This window comes from Marmota flaviventris, chromosome 8 (assembly GCF_047511675.1).
Source record: "Marmota flaviventris isolate mMarFla1 chromosome 8, mMarFla1.hap1, whole genome shotgun sequence".
In the NCBI taxonomy this organism is placed as follows: domain Eukaryota; kingdom Metazoa; phylum Chordata; class Mammalia; order Rodentia; family Sciuridae; genus Marmota; species Marmota flaviventris.
Window position 1 is genome coordinate 54018557 of NC_092505.1, and position 15927 is coordinate 54034483.

Consider the following 15927-nt stretch of genomic DNA (forward strand, 5'->3'; position numbering starts at 1 on the left):
CTCCCACAATCCTCCTGCTCTTGAGGCCGATTGGCTGGGTCATGTGGGCGGAGCCAAAAAAGTCCCCCAATGAGCAGCTCCGTGGTCTGAAAGGGCAGGGAAACAGCCCAATGAGCATCACTGCAGAGGAGCCAATCAGCTAGATGTTGCTGGGGCCTCTGTGAGCCAATCATCAGCCGGCAGCTGGAAGTTTGCTGGCAGCTGGAAGTTTGCTGGGGCCCCTTCGGCTGTGGCTCTCAACAGGGATGTGGTTCAGGAGTTGAGTGCCCCTGGGTTCAATCCCCTGTACCCCGCCCCCACCAAAGTGTAATGAAAACCATACCCATCAAGCTGTATTAAAATAAAACATTCCTTGTTTAAGATACTTTCTCCAGAGAATTGCCTACCAAGGAGCAAAAGGATATAAAGCCACCAAACATGGCAACTGGGAAAAGAATTATTTTTGAGATGTTTTGTTTCTTTTTAAAATGCAACTTACTATTGACACAGAAGTTCTAGGTAAAAGTCTAACCTTTTCCTAAGGATACCAGGTAAGATATTTATAGAAAAAGTCAAGATTAGTATTACTTGCAAAGAAGTCTACTTCTTTTGTGAACATAGCCTTTATCTCTGTGATGATGTAAACATATTAAATACAATTAATCCAAATCAGATATGATTTTTGCATAATTACATTATTTTTAAAAACTAGATATATGACTTTAGAGACAGAGAAACATGTTAAATAAAAATTATATCCTGGGGGAGTAATGGGCAAAATCTACACTGAGGGAAACAGGACAAATGATTTTGCATCTTTTAAAGTACAGTGCAAAGAGGAGAAAGCAGGAGAACCAGCGTGGGGAAGGGGAGTCTAACTAAATCTCCAAAGACATTCCAGGGATCGCTCAACCAACTGCACCACGTGGACTTCATTCTGATGCTGCCTTACACAAGCTGTTTTTAAAAATCCAGTATATTCCAATTCTTACCCACTTAGATTCTAATTCTGAGGAATAAATCCTTTGAGTTATAATGTTTATTTTTATGTATTTGCATGTAATTTTTGAGTAGAAACTACTTTTTATTTCAAGGTCTGTGCATTTATAAAGCAAAAATTCCTTCTATGCCACTGACAATAAACATATCTCTACATTAAACATGTCTAGAAATCCACACTTTTTTCTTCTAAACTGATAATCATTTAAAGCCGTTGAGGAGGAAAAAACCCAAAGTAAATGTAACAATATGGAACAAGTGCGAATCCCACTAACATGTTGAATTATAATGTATAAGAAATATGGAAAAAAATGTAACAGATCCGATTCCATTTCTAACAAAATTATGAGATCAATGAAATCCTCAGTCTCCAGATGATGTTCAAGAGCCATCCGGACAGTTGACAAAAGGAGTATCTATGTAGGAGAAAGTAGGAACAATACAGTTTAGCCTTTTATTTTTCCAGAAATGATCTTTTTATCTATCAGTGCTTCATAAGTTTCCATGGGATTCAGTCTTTTACCACTGTCTGATTTCTCACCAGGAGGAGCCAATCTGAGATTTTTCTGTTTCAAGGTGCTGGCGTTAAAATACTTGATGACACCCTGCACAGCTAGAGGATGCTCTGTTGGCTTTCCTTTGAGGACCCTGAAGGTTTGTGGCAACTGAGCCCGCTGCTCTGGCATGCCCTAACAAAGAGAAATTCAGACATGAGTTGTGGTTTGAATTGCTCTAATACTATCAATTTTCAGACATAAATATCAACATACATAAAACAAACCCATACACATAATTTTAGATTTGACTAAATTCTAAATGGTCTAGTTTACTAAAACTCTACTTTTCCGTATTTATTTTGGAAATCAACAGGAAAGATCCAAACAGAGGAATGGAATGGAGTGCTGGGTTTGTTTGGGGAGAGGGACAGAAGTGTCAAACCTGTATTTTCTCCTGTTCATCACCCACCAGAGTAGCTCCTAATTGAAAAGGTTTAAGCCAAGAGCAAAAGTCAGGGACAGCAAACAGGAAGAAGGATGCTTGCTTATGTCTGGTTCTGCTCTAGGCTTTAGACAGAGAACACAGGGCGGCAGGCCCATTCCAACTTCAGCACTTCAGGGAATACAAATGTAGGGTTTTGAAACCAAGAACCCACTTTATACAGTGTTTACTGTTTCAGATCTTTTTAGGCGGGGAGGAGGAGGAGTACCAGGGGTTGAATTCAGGGGCACTCAACCCCTCAGCCATACCCTCAGCCTTTTTATTTTTTGAGACAGGGTCTCACTAAATTCCTTAGTTCTTCGCTTAGTTGCTGAGTCTGGCTTTGAACTTTCAAACCTCCTAAATCAGCCTCACAAGCTTCTGGGATTATAGTCATGCTCCACTGAACCCAGCAATACATTACAGTTTTTTTCCCCTAAATCCATTTAAAATAATCTAGTAGTACATTACATGATCATGCCATATTTTTAATCATTTTACTACTAATGATATTTGAGTTGATTTTTTGCTACATTTTGCTATCTAAATAATGGCACAAAACCCTTAATTTATGCTGTTCTATGGTTCCCCAAGGACACACATGCTAAAAATTACATTTCTGGGTTAAAAGGTATATATGTGAAAGTAACATATTCATTTGTGATTTGGGATATATACATAAAGATTTTTTTTTAATTATTTTGTTTTTTATTGTTTTTTTTGGTGTTTGGGATTAAACCCAGGGCCTCAAGCTGCTAAGCTTAACCTGCTAAACACTACCACAAGTTACCTCTAGTCCCAAGATCTTAATGATATGGAGTCAAATTGGCTTGTTTCCTCCCCCATCTCCTGTACTGGGGACTGAATCCAGAGGTGCTTTAACACTGAGCTTCATCCCCGGTCCCCCCACCTTTTTGCAAATTTGGGACAAGAGTCTTGTTAAGACCCCAACACCTGCATCAAACCTGTGATCATCCTACCACATCCTGGAGCCTCTGGGATTACAGGGGTGAACAAAGTGCTTGGTTCCACAAATTATGATGATGATGATGATGCTGGGGTTTTTTTGTTTGTTTGTTTTTTGAGACATAAGGTCTCACCATTTTCCTCAGGCCCATCTCAAACTCATGGACTCAGTGATCTTTGTGTATCAGTCTGCTTAGCACCTGGAACTATAGGCATGTGCCACCAAGCCCAGATTTCATTTTTATTCTTTTAAAAAAATATTTAGTTGTAGATGGACACAATACCTTTATTTTATTTATTTTTATGTGGTGCTAAGGCTCTAACCCAGGGCTTCATGCCTGCTAGGCAAGCGCTCTACCACTGAGCCACAACCCCAGCCCAATGTTTTTATTCTTTAATTTGTTTTTGGAAGTACTAGGTATTGAAGCCAGGAACATTATACCACTGAGCTACATTCCCAGCCCTTTTTACTTTGAGTTAGGGTCTTGCTAAACTACCCAGTGCCGCAGTCTGGCTGGGCACAAAATAATCGAGCAGCCACACAGCCTTGTAGGTTCAAAACAGGAACTCCTTTATTCTCAGCACTCCCACGAACACCAAGCATGCGCCCCCCACCCCCCACCCCAACCACCACAACCGGAAATCCCTCCTCCGGAAAATCCCTCCTCCAGCACTTTCCCCACCAATGGGAACTCTCTGGGAATCCCCTGGAGAACTCCAAAGTAGCAGGCTGAGGCAGAGAGCAGGGGTCTAATATGCAATTGAATACACAGCTTAACATAACCATTATCATCTTAATGGCTTGCTGCCATCCCCTCTCAACCACTCTGTTCTGGCAAAAATGCCATGCTTCATTCCAACTCAGCTATGGCTCTCAGCAGCCCAGGCTGGTCTCAAACTTATGATATTTCTTCCTCAGCCTCCTGAGCTGCTGGGATGATAGGCAGACGTCACTATGCCCAGTCATCTTAAATTGCTTTTTTTTTTTTTTATTCTGGGTTTCCTATCACATGTAAAATGTCTTATCAATATGAGATTGTACAGCCAAGTGTGGTGGCATGTACCTGTAGTCCCCCATGCTCAGAAACAGGAGCAGGAGAATCACTGGAGCCCACACATTTGAGACCAGTGTGAGCATCAGAGGAAGCCCCACCACACACCCAAAGAAAATGGAAAAAAAGATAAATGTGGGGTGCTCCAATAACTAACAGGGAGAAAATAACCCAAATTTAAATGTGAGGTCTCTGGTGTGGCTCAATGGTAGAGCTCTTGCCTAGCATGCTTAAGGACACGAGTTTTTATGCTTATTCATATTAGCCCCAAAGAAAAATCTAAAATCTCCAAATCCTTCTCTATAATGAAATATATATATATATTTGTGTGTGTGTATCTATATCTGTGTGTGTGTGTGTGTGTGTGTGTGTGTGTACACATTTTCCCCCAGCACTGGGGGGTTGAGCCCAAGGACATCCTACCACTTAGCTTTATCCCTAGCCCTTCTTATTTTGAGATACAGTCTTGCTAAATTGCAGAGGCTGGCCTAAAGCTGCCTCAGTTCCTGAGTTGCTGGAATTAGTCATGTGCCACCAAACCCAGTTTACAATCCCTTTTCTAGCCAGTCCAGTGGTGCACACACCTGCCTTCCAGCACTCAGCACACTGACATAGGAGGTTTGCTTGACCTCAGAAGTTCAAGACTGGCCTGGCCAACATACTGGGAACTCCACCTCAAACAAACAGAAAACCCACAAAACAGATGGTCAATTTTTCTTTCCTTTTCCACATCTGAGGATTGAAAACAGGGGTGTGTTACCATTGACCAACATCCCCAGCACTTTTTTTTTTTTTTGATACAAACAATTCTCTTTAAGTTACTGATTCTTGACTTATGATCCTCCTGCCTCAGTCTCTTGAGTAGGTGGGCTTATAGATGGGCACCCCTGTACCCAACTCTATTATCAGTTTTCAAGTATGCAGTAAATTAACTGCAACAACCATATTGACCATTATATCTCCGAAACTTACTCATGTTTAACTGAAACTTTGTAATTTCTGACTAATCTACTAGCCTATTAATACTAATAATAAACAAGTTCCCTTCCAATTTTATGGAATCGGTTCAGGTGCACTTGGTATTATCCAGGCTGGTGGGTATTCTCCGTCTCCAGCCCTTGCCAGGAAGCCAGCCAGGTCAGTCACTGTGATTATTACTGTTGCTGAATGTCTTGCCCAAGGGCAAAGAGTCAGGCTTGAGTCTCCAGAGAGCAAGGATCTTCCCTTCCAGGAGGGCTCTGTCCCAGCCCCTCAGAGCCTCCACCCAACACCAGGAAACACACTTCCCTGAACCTAGGACACATAGGCACAGCTGCCATAGGAAGCAGCAAAAAATATGTGTATATTACAGGCGTGGGGGTCTTGGCACTCTCAAAAGGGGAGTGAGGTCTCAGGCACAAGAGACCCCCACATGGGGCTCAGGAGATGAACTTCTGGTGCGTGTCCTGGCATTGCTGGGTGTGAAGGGAGAATGGGAGGCCAAGCCTCCCTTGGAAGCCTCCCAATGCACCACTGGGCTGATGAGAAGCTAAACACAGAGTCAGTACATGGGGGATCTCCCTACCCTCCACCCCACAGCTCACAGTCAAGTCCCAGGGTGCCTAGAGGCAGGACGAGGGAGAGGGCTGGCACCACATCACTGCAAGGGCACATAGGGGGCACTGTGCGTTACCCACCCCACTGTACACCTAATGCTCCACTCCAAATGTTTCACATCATACGTCAAATAAAAATTTCCATTAAAAAAGAAGCTGGGGTTGCTGGGGTTGTGGCTCAGGGGTAGAGTGCTTGTCTAGCATGCATGAGGAACTAGGTTCAACCCCCGACACCACATAAAAATAAACAAATAAATATATATGTCCATCTACAACAGATATATACATATGTACACACACAAATAAACACACATATAAAAGAAACAGAATTTTCTTTAAAACATAAACCACTGGACTAGTCTGAGTCCTCATTAATAGCTGAGGAAACTGGGAACCAAAAAAGTAAGGACTGGCCCAAAGCCAATCAGAAAGTTAGTGTTTCAGTCTTTTCTCTTTCTCTATCCAGGGACACCTGGGTGTGCTCTGAAGCCCTGTGACCTGGACCCTGTACCCTCCAGGTCCATAATCCCACTCCTTATGCTCCAAGTGCTTCAGCTTCAGGGCCAGCCCGACATCGGGGGCTTCCCCCAACACATGTGCAACCACATTTCCCATGGTTCAAAGCACACCTGATACTCCTTACCTTCTGTACAGGTGCAGACTTGCCACTCCTTGGGGGGGCCTGAGTGGCAGACCTGGGCCAAAGGGGGTCTTTAAGGTGTTCTGTTGGCCCCCAGTTGGTCCCCTGGTCCGCCTGAAGGAAGACTGCCTCGGACATGTACCTGGGAAGCAACAGGCCAAATGCAAGGAGTCACTACCCACCTTGGCCTGGTCTCCCTGACCACTCTCACCCCTCAGCTGGGAAAGCACAGAGCCCAGGGCCCTCATCCAGGAGCCTTATCCAGGCTGCCATTCCCCTTGAGCACATTTCTTGGGGCAAGAACCTACAACACCAAGGAAGAGTGAAATTCCCAGAAACTCCCAGAGTGCCCTGGAGAACACCCCAAAGGAAAGGAACAGGGAGTGTTAAGGCCTGGGAGCTGGAGACAGGGACCAGGGAAATAGACCCAGCTTCACCCCACCCCCCGCACCAGCCCCAGGGTCCAGCACTTGAGCCCTTGGTTGACCAACTCACTTGGGTCCCAAAGGTGCACGTAGTGCGATATAACAGTTTCTTGGGCAGCCCTCATTGAATGTGTTGTCATGCTGGAGGGAGATGAGGAAGGGAAGAGAAGCTCAGAATCAGCAGGACTGAGCAAGGCCATCTTCCAGGGACCCTCGCTAAGTTAGTCAGTTAAGCCAGGGCTCAACCTGGGCCTGTGGCCAGGCTCTAGGTACAGGGGTGCCCAAGAGTGACCCAGGGCCTCCTGCCTTCCCAGGCTCCTAGGAAGAGTGACCTCCCTTGACCCACTTGTGAGTAGCTCTCCCCAGACAGTGCTGACCCAGCACCCACCTCTCCTGCCTTCTCAGGGCTCCTCAACCCCTAGTGCTTCCCTTTGCAGGATCCTTGCTCTGTCTCCATTGGCCACACCTGTCCTCTCACCTCATCCTTCCAGGTACCTTTTAAGATCTGTCTCGTGCTGTTCTGCTCAACTGATCCAAAGATGGTGTCACCACCCAGCTCCCACTTGACTCTCTTACCTCTCGATTTTCTAAAAATCTACCTTCATTGAGTTTCACTATCTGGGAGACCAGTGGCAACAGGGGATGCCCAGACATATTTCCCTAGTGAAAAATCAGAATTTCCAGGAAAATCTGAGCTGAAGACCTTCAGTACACAAAGCAGGAAAGGTCAAGCTCAAAGGTCATGTCCTTCCCAGGACACTGACTGGCTTCTCCTCTCTCCCTTATTCTACTTTCTCTTTCCCCTGAGTTCATCCCTCAGCCTCGACCCCTCCTCCTTCCAGACCAGGTTGAGTTTCACCCCAACTTCATGAGCTTTAGGTACCAAATACTCTGTTATAATGGAAAGTGGCCCAGCAGCACCTCTATCCACCCCAAGTCTCTGATGGACTACGCATGAAGACTTTCATCTTCAACACTCTTCTCCACCAGAGGAAAGACGACTCCACATCAGAACAGCTCTGGAATATGTCCAAAAAGCAACTCGAATCATTGTCCTCTATGAGGTTCTGCCTCCTTTAAGGTGTTCACAGCACTTAAGAAATGAGTATACCACCAGGTGCAGTGGCACACACCTGTAATCCCAGGGAATTGGGATTCTGAGGTGGGAGGATCGCAAGTTCAAGGCCAGCCTCAACAACTTAGCAAGGCCCTCAACAATTTAGTGACACCTTATCTCAAAACAAAATAGAGCAAGGATTAGGGATGCAGCTTTGGTGGTAAAGCAACCCTGGGTTCAATCCCCAGTATCAGAAGAAATAAATTAATTAATAGCAGAGCATTAAAAAATTACAGAATCTTTAAACTTAGAGAAAGAATATTTGATTAGATATATATCATGTATAGAAAATATTGATTGTACATAAAGTATAGAAAATGCTTAAGGAATGATAATTAATCAGTTTCTAAGAACTGAGAGGTAAATGTGAATACCTTCCTCCCCCCACATGGAACCCTATCACACACAACTAGAATCCAACAGCTCTGAGGCACCCAGACCAGCCTCTCTCACTGGCTCCACTCCTGGGGCTCCTGCTCCAATTCTGTGTCTCAAACACCCTCACACTCCACAGGACAAAATCCAGAGGCATCTTCTTCTTGCCCCATCTTCTGCCCAACTTCCTGCTGCCTCTCCTTCTTCCCCTTATCCTGGGGGGTCAGGGCACCAGGCTTCTCTCTGTTCCTTTCCTCTTTCCTTCTATCCCCAAATGTTGGTTCTTCTGTTTGTTGGTTCACTCATTGATTCAGATGTCTTTTCTCTGTGTTCTGGGGATTGAAGAATTCAGGGCCTTGCACATGCTAAGCACACACTCTACCACTGAGATGCACCTCCATCAGAAATATTTCAGGGCATCAAAAATGCTTCTGTCCAACCAGGCATGGTGGCACACACCTGTAATCCCAGTGACTTGGGAAACTAACAAGGTTTGAGACCAGCCTCAGCAACTTAGTGAGACCCTGATTCACAATAAAAAGTAGCAGGGACTGGGGATGTAGCTCAGTGGTAAAGTGCCCCTGGGTTCAATACCGAATAGCAAAAAAACAAACCCCCGTCACTGCACTGGGGATGGAAAGCACCCTGCAAACAGCATGGCCAGCCTACTTTCAGTGGTGAGGGCAGCTGCAACCTGAGGTCCTGAGCACCATGGGGAGTGGAAAGGGAAGAGCAGAGAGAGAGTATCATGGGAACCATGTAGGCAACCCAGCTCACAGCACCCAGGTACATGCAGAGGAGAAGCCCAGAGAGTTAAGTGCTGAGACAGCAACTTCTGGTTTCAGAGGCTGTGTCTAGACCAGAAAGAGTAGTCTGAAGATGTCTGCTGAATTTGGCCATTAATGAGAGCATCATCCTGACAGCAAGGGCTGGGCTGACCTGGGCCAGGAAGTGAAGCGGGAGCTAGTGAACAAGCTCAACTCTGTCAGGAAATAAGGCCCAGAAGGTACAACAGGTGGAGTGGAGGCCTGGGATGTTAAGGCTGGGACTTGTATGACTTTTAATCTGAGCACAAACATGTGTAGATGAACATGGGAAGGAATGGTAGTGATGTAACAGCAGCACACAGGGCACTCTCTGGTACCAGCCACTGTTCTATGTGGTTTACATGAATTAACCCACAATTCCCTGTTTTTCAGATAGGGAAATTGAGTGACCAGGGGCTGAGTAGCATACCCCAGGTCTCCCTGCTAGTCAGTTCTAGAGCTGTGATTTGAACTTATGTGGTCCTCACCAGAGTCTTTGCCACCAACCACCAAGCAAATGATTCTAGGAGGAGTTGCAGTCATGGAATGGAGTATGGTGGGAGTGAAAGTTGGAGCATGGGATCAGTGCCTGAAATTAGTGCTGCCAAGAATAGAAAGGAGCCCTGTCTGGTGAATCTTAGAGTGCAGACCACATTTAGGTCCCTTGAGACTTGGGGATCCTGGACTTGGAGGGACTCACTCTGAGCAGAGGAGGAAGGGCGATGGCCTATGGCCTGACCTGGGGCTGGAAGAACCACAGGATGGAGGGAGGGAACAGGCTGCCAGGCAAACTCAATGATGACACTAGAAGCTGGAGAGAGGAGGAGACAGGCAGACCACAGGGCTGAGGAATAAGGGCCAAGCACAGGAGTCACAGGGGGGAGGGAACCACATATGGCAGTGGTGGGTGGTGACTAAAAGGATGGGAGGTGATGAGCAGACAGGCTCCTCTGTCTGTTCAGCTGTCTCAGGGTCTGCAGCTTCCCCTCCCCCACTGATGCTGCCCACCAGTCTTCCTGAAAGAGACTTTAGTCAAGTGATTGCCATACTAAAGGAAACACAGGGAAAAGATGCCCACTCCTATCACTCCTAGTGGATGCTCAAAGAAAAAGCAATGAAGACAAAGATGGGGAAGAAAGCAACGAAACTGTTCCTCACCGAGGACATGAGGCTCCATTCAGAGTGAACAACAACGAATGCTGGGGAAGAAGCTCAGTGGTCGAGCACCCCTGATTCAATCCTCAGTGCTGGAAAAACAGCAACACTAAGGGCTCCTGCTCTTTGGAAGATGCTATGAAGAAAATGAAATGACAAGCCATGAATTGCAAGAAAAGATTTGCAACACATAGATCTGAATCCAGTATAGAGAACTCCTGAAACTCAATAAGAAAACAACACAGTTTTTTTTTTAAATGGACAAAAGATTGGAGCAAACACTTCACCAACAATATACCCATGGCTGATAAGACATGAAATATGCTCAACATTATTAGTCATTAGGAAAATACAGAGTGGAGCCCTAATGAGATACCACTACTCATTTATTAGACAGGCTACAATTTGAAAACAAAAAAGAATAGTAACCAATGACAGTGTCAAATGCTAGTGAGGATGTGGAGCAACTGGAATTCTCATTCATTGCTGGTACAAAATAGAAACAGTAGAGTTGTTTTCTAAAACGTCCCACGTGTTTATCTTATGACTCAGCAATGCTACCCTTAACAATTTACCCAACAGAAATGAAAACTTATGTCCACATGTCTATGCATCAATGGTGGTTGTAGCAGCTTTATTTATAACTGCCTGAAACTGGTTGGGCACAGTTCCCCATGACTTTAATGGCTTGAGAGGCTAAGGCAAGAGGGTGGCAAGTTCAAAGCCTCAGAAACTGAGTAACTTAGCAAGGCCGTAAGCAACTTAGTAAGACCCTTTCTCAAAATTTTAAAAATTTTTCAAAAAGAAAACATAAGGGTGCTGGGGGTGGGGGTGGGTGAGGCTGGGATTGTTGCTCAGTGGTAAAGCACCTCTGGGTTCAATCCCTGGTACAAAAACAAAACAAAATAAACCAACAAAAATACTGCCAAAACCTAGGTGCAAAGTAAAAATCCTTCAATTGATGAATGTATAAATAATTCTGTAGGGAAATACAATAGTACACAGAAACAAAAGACAATAAACTACTGATGTGAGCAACTACATAGATGAATCTCAAATGTGTCGTGCTCAGTGAATGAAGCCAGCCTAGAAAGCCCACAACACCATTTATGCATGATTCTGGAAAGAGAAAAACCACAAGGACTCAGGGAGACAAAATGACAACAAGAGATGAAAGGATTTTCCGGTGTAATGAAACTGCTTAACCTTGATCTTGGTGGAGAGCACACAACGTCATTCGTCAAAATCCCTAACTATAGACTAAAAAAGGGTGAATTTTACTGTTTGTAATTACCCCTCAATGAATGACATTTTCACAAAATTTTACCATGGCTCCCAGGTTTCCACTTCTTCCAAAGGAAATTCCATGCTTGGCTTTCTGGGCCTTTCTAATCTTGACCCCCATGGGGTCAACCTCATTGCCTATGTCACCTTGTGCTTGAACTAGGATCCATTTCTTCATCATTCTGTTAACACCCTACTTTCAGATTTCTGTGCCTTTCCGCAACATTGTACCTCTCACAGTCAATGCCCTCCTGTCTGCCTCTCCAAAAGCACACCTAGGACACAGAGAGTGGCATGTTCTCCTCTACAGTGTGGGCTTCGCCAAACTCCCAGTCTCTTCCAGTCGGCTACACCACTCAGGACTGACCCCTCGCTCAGAGTGTTCCTGGTGTCTCCCGGTGTTATTCTGATAGCAGGTTGTTTATCAACACAAGTGCATGATGTACTTACTCACCTCTACACCCATCCCTCAAATAACCGCCACCTAGCACACCCAGCACACAGTAGGCTTTCAATGCAATGCACCCAGGAGGGAGAATGGCCACCAAGCTCCAGGGTATAGAAATATCTGAGCTGCATCTTCAGAGGTGGGTCTGGAAGGACTCATGAGGCACCATCAAGGCCAAGGACAGTGGAGAAAGCCACAAAGTGTCTAATTGAAGAGGTGCAAGATGCCTCCACACAGCCAAGGGCACACGCACTCACCACTTACCTGGTCCTCATAGGGTCGCCTGGCGGTACCCACCGCCACTGCCTTGATGAACAATTGCAGGATGAGTGGGACCAGGAGGGCCCCAGCGGGTACAGCCACGAGGATGCTGTGCACAGGCTAAGAAGGGAAGCCATGGAAGAGCTCCTCCCTGGCCCCGCCTGTCGACCCCACTGCTCCCTCCCTCCCTCCCGCCCCAGCTAGCACCGCCCACCGCTCTCCCTCCCTGGACTGGACAGTTAGTCCACTACACCCAAGGGAAACCTCCCTCCACCACACTGTCCTCCCACCTGTCCCTTTTCAACTTTCATTACCCTACTCTGTGGGCCCCTAGATTCTTAACTCCACAGGCATCCTACCCCGCCCATGTCCCTGACCCCACTGGCCTTCCACCTGTCCTTCACAGGTCCTCCCCAGTGACTTCTCCCTCTAGCCCTGCCCATGTCAGCCCCTCCCCTGTCACCCTGACCCTCCTGGGCTGTTTGCCCCTCCCTCCCCACCACACAAGCTCTTCCCAGTGTGGGCCCTTGGGTGGATACGTCATGATTTTGTCCAAAAACGCCATGTTCCTCCTGCGTATGATGAAAACCACGCAGGTGGCCAGCATGGTATCCAGATAGAGGCACAGGGACACGAGGAGTAGCAGGTAGAGCCGGATGTTTCGGTGCCCCACACAGTTATTCACCCACCTGCAATAGTGGTCGAACTCCTAGGGGAGAGGAGGCAGGTCAGAGGGTCCATCTGGAATGGCCTCCATCACCCCCTAATCCTGAGGCCTCCCCTAACGCAGCCCTCTAGGCCGCCTGCTCTTGACCTTACATAAGGGTTCCCATCTCAGCGAGAACCTGGCATTTCCATGGTTAGAGCACAGTTAGGACCCCATGGCTCATCAGGTCACCTGTCCTGAGTGAGGTCTTTAGAGACAAGACCTGCCTGGTGTCACTTGGACCAGGATATAACAACTCTGGGCCTCCGTTTTCTCAGATACTGGATGAGGATGAAAAAAACACCCTTGCCCTACCGGCCATCTGTACTTGTGAACCCGAGCAGGGTGGGCACATCAGACACATGCACTCAGAACCAGGAAACCCTCCAACTGGGACACCCAGACCAAGACAGGCAATGATCCCCAGGACAGGGCAGCAGTCAGCCTAAAGGGCTGGGGATCTAGTATCAGTAAGCCAGGGGAGGGGACAGTCACTGCCTTTCCTCCCCCTGACTCCACCAGGCTCAGCACAGAGGGGATGCCCTTTGCATATCAGCACCTGTGCAAGCAAGGCCAGCCTCGCTGGACAGGTGTAGAACTGGAGGCAATAACAGATGCAAGTGACCCTGAGTGGCAGAGAGCCACTTGAAGCACTCTGGGAACATGGTCTGATACCCCCACCTGGCCCACTCATGATGTGAGGTTCCTGGTCCTGGCCAGGTGCCTGGAGATAGGTTGGTGAGTGGACAGGGAGGAGGAGCACTCACCTCCACACAGATGTCACACCTTTTGCAGTGGAAGGTTCGGGGCAGGCAGTGAAAATAACAGGTGGGACACCACGGCATGTGGTATAACCTGCCATTCACTCGTGCCATGTAGGGAGCCTCAGGGTCCTGCTCGAAGGCACCTGGCAGGGGGAGAGGTGTGGGCAGTGGAGGAGGCCCTTGTATCACTCTGATGCTCGGGGCAGCCCCATAGCATCACTGGGCATCAAGAAGGTGGGGAGGAGGAGGGCAGGGGAACCCCGGTCCCTGTTGAGCAAGCTGACCACTCAGATGGGCGGCAGTCAGAGAGAAGGGCTGTCCAGCCACAGGAGCTCTACATGGAGCTCCCCCTTTGGAATAGTGATCAGTGCTTGGAGTCGGGTGTGAAATGGGAAGGAGGAAGGGTGAACTGTGTGGTTGGAAGAGCCTGCTGCCTCTCTTGCCCGGTCCTCCCTTCTAAAGCAACTGCAAAACCTCCAGGATTCTGTTTTTCACACTTCAGTGGCTTGGGAAATGAAGTGCCAGGGCCCAAGTAATAAGGACAGGGTAAGAGGGGATCCTGAGGCCACAGGTGGGGTCAGCCCTTTACAAATGACCTCTGTAGGCACCAGCCTTGGGGTGCCACCTCCCTCTCCCAGGAGTCTGAGGCCTTACCTCTGTGTAAGGTGCCTGGGTCCGAAAAATTCATGCCAATGAGGCTGTACAAACTCAGGAGGCAGAGAAGTCCGGAGACCACTGGGTAGGCCCACTCTCCATCTTGCGCCAGTGCTCGGGCTCTGAAACCAGAGCCAGACTCAGTTCTAGTCGGGGGCAACCCGGAGCCCCCATGAGGCCCAGCTTACCTGAGGTCAGACCCACACACCTTAAGGACAGATCTGAATATCCAGGCTAGAGACAGACCCCATTCCCTCCACCAAATGTCACCAGTATTACCAGCCTCCCACAGTCCCCCCAAAGCCTCAGGCTCCCCACATCTCTGTGCTTCCCACTAAATATCCTCCTTCCCCTCCTGGCCTCCCTCCACCTCCCTGCCTCTGCACTCTCACTGTCTATTTCCCTTCTGTCTCTTGGTGAGAACCCGACAGCTGGCCCGGAGACTCACGGAAACGTAAAGAACACAGCACTTAGAGAGACCAGGGCTGCCACTGTGAAACAAGCCCAAAGGCTTGAGAATAGCCAGGATCTGGCTGGGGGTGGGGGTGGGGACAATAAATCGTTTGATGCAGTCATGCTGCGATGCCTGCTCTCAAACAAATGAGAGCCAACCGCTCCTTCTCCTGGGTTGGCACCCAGAGTACCATGACTACAAGTGTGACATCAGAGAGGTTCCGGAATGGGGGCTCTGGCTGCTTCCTGTGCCCACTGATATCAACCTTCCCCTGCCCTCACATACACACTTATAGACGGGGACATCCTGCTCTTACAATGTGGCTTTGTTGGAGCTTGTGAGGATGGATGTAGTTTATCCCCCAAAGGTTCATAGGCTGGAGGCTAGGTCCTCGGTGCGGCAGTGTTGAGGGGGTAGAACCTGCAAGAGGTGGGGCCTAGTGGGAGGTAATTTGGCCACTGGGGATGAAGCCCTTGGAAGGGAGTAATGAACTTCTCATGGGTCCCTGTTAGTTCCTGTGAGAGGGGGTGTTATAAAGAGAACAAGACTCATCCTCCCCACTTTCTGGCCATTCAGTCTCTACCCCTTGCATGTCCTCCCACCATGATGCCATTCACCATGTTGTGATCACTCTCACCAAAGATCAGTCTCAGGGGCTGCCAAATGTTGGACTCTGTGCTAAATAAACCTCATCTCTTTATAAAGTACCCATTCTTGTGTATTTTGTTAGAGCAACAGAAAGCAGCTAATACAGAGACCATGTCATATGGTTTATGGGGAGAAGTTTGGTGATGGTTAGTTATCCCCCTTTCAGGCCCAGTGCTAATGGAAGTAGGCTGTGCTCCTCGCTTATCCTAGCTCCACGTCTTCCTTTTTGTTGTAACAGAGCTCCAGTTTGGGGAGGAGGTAGCAATCTACCAAGTAAATACCTTCCCAGTTTTCCTCACTTCCAGGGTGGGCTTTATGACACAATTCTGGTTAAACAGAGGCATGCAAGGGGCTGGGATTTTGGCTCAGCGGTAGAGCGCTCGCCTAGCACGGGCGGAACTCGGGTTCGATCCTCAGCACCACATAAAAATAAAGGCATTGTATTGTGTTCATCTACACCTAAAAAATAAATATTAAAAAAAAAAGACACGTGCAAATGTCTATGGAGGATTTCTGGGAAAGCTTTTGCCTTTTCAATCAAAGAGAAAATGATGCAGTTGGTAGAGCTCTGCCCCCCTTCTTTCTTTCTTGAAGCTAGACCTGCTGCCTGGGTGCTGCTTG

At 47.5% G+C, this 15927-nt stretch overlaps 1 protein-coding gene across 1 annotated transcript in view; it reads right to left on the reverse strand.

The window, feature by feature from the left end:
- The window catches only part of LOC139706656 (serine/threonine-protein kinase PAK 2-like), a 30421-nt gene extending 15991 nt beyond the window's left edge, over positions 1-14430 (reverse strand). The window contains 8 exon segments of the mRNA XM_071614900.1: positions 1520-1667; positions 6213-6351; positions 6705-6775; positions 7211-7294; positions 12084-12200; positions 12586-12789; positions 13554-13693; positions 14205-14430. Of these exon segments, the coding sequence (XP_071471001.1) occupies positions 1520-1667; positions 6213-6351; positions 6705-6775; positions 7211-7294; positions 12084-12200; positions 12586-12789; positions 13554-13693; positions 14205-14238 (937 nt within the window). The 5' untranslated portion in view covers positions 14239-14430.
- Between the last annotated feature and the right edge of the window lie 1497 nt (positions 14431-15927).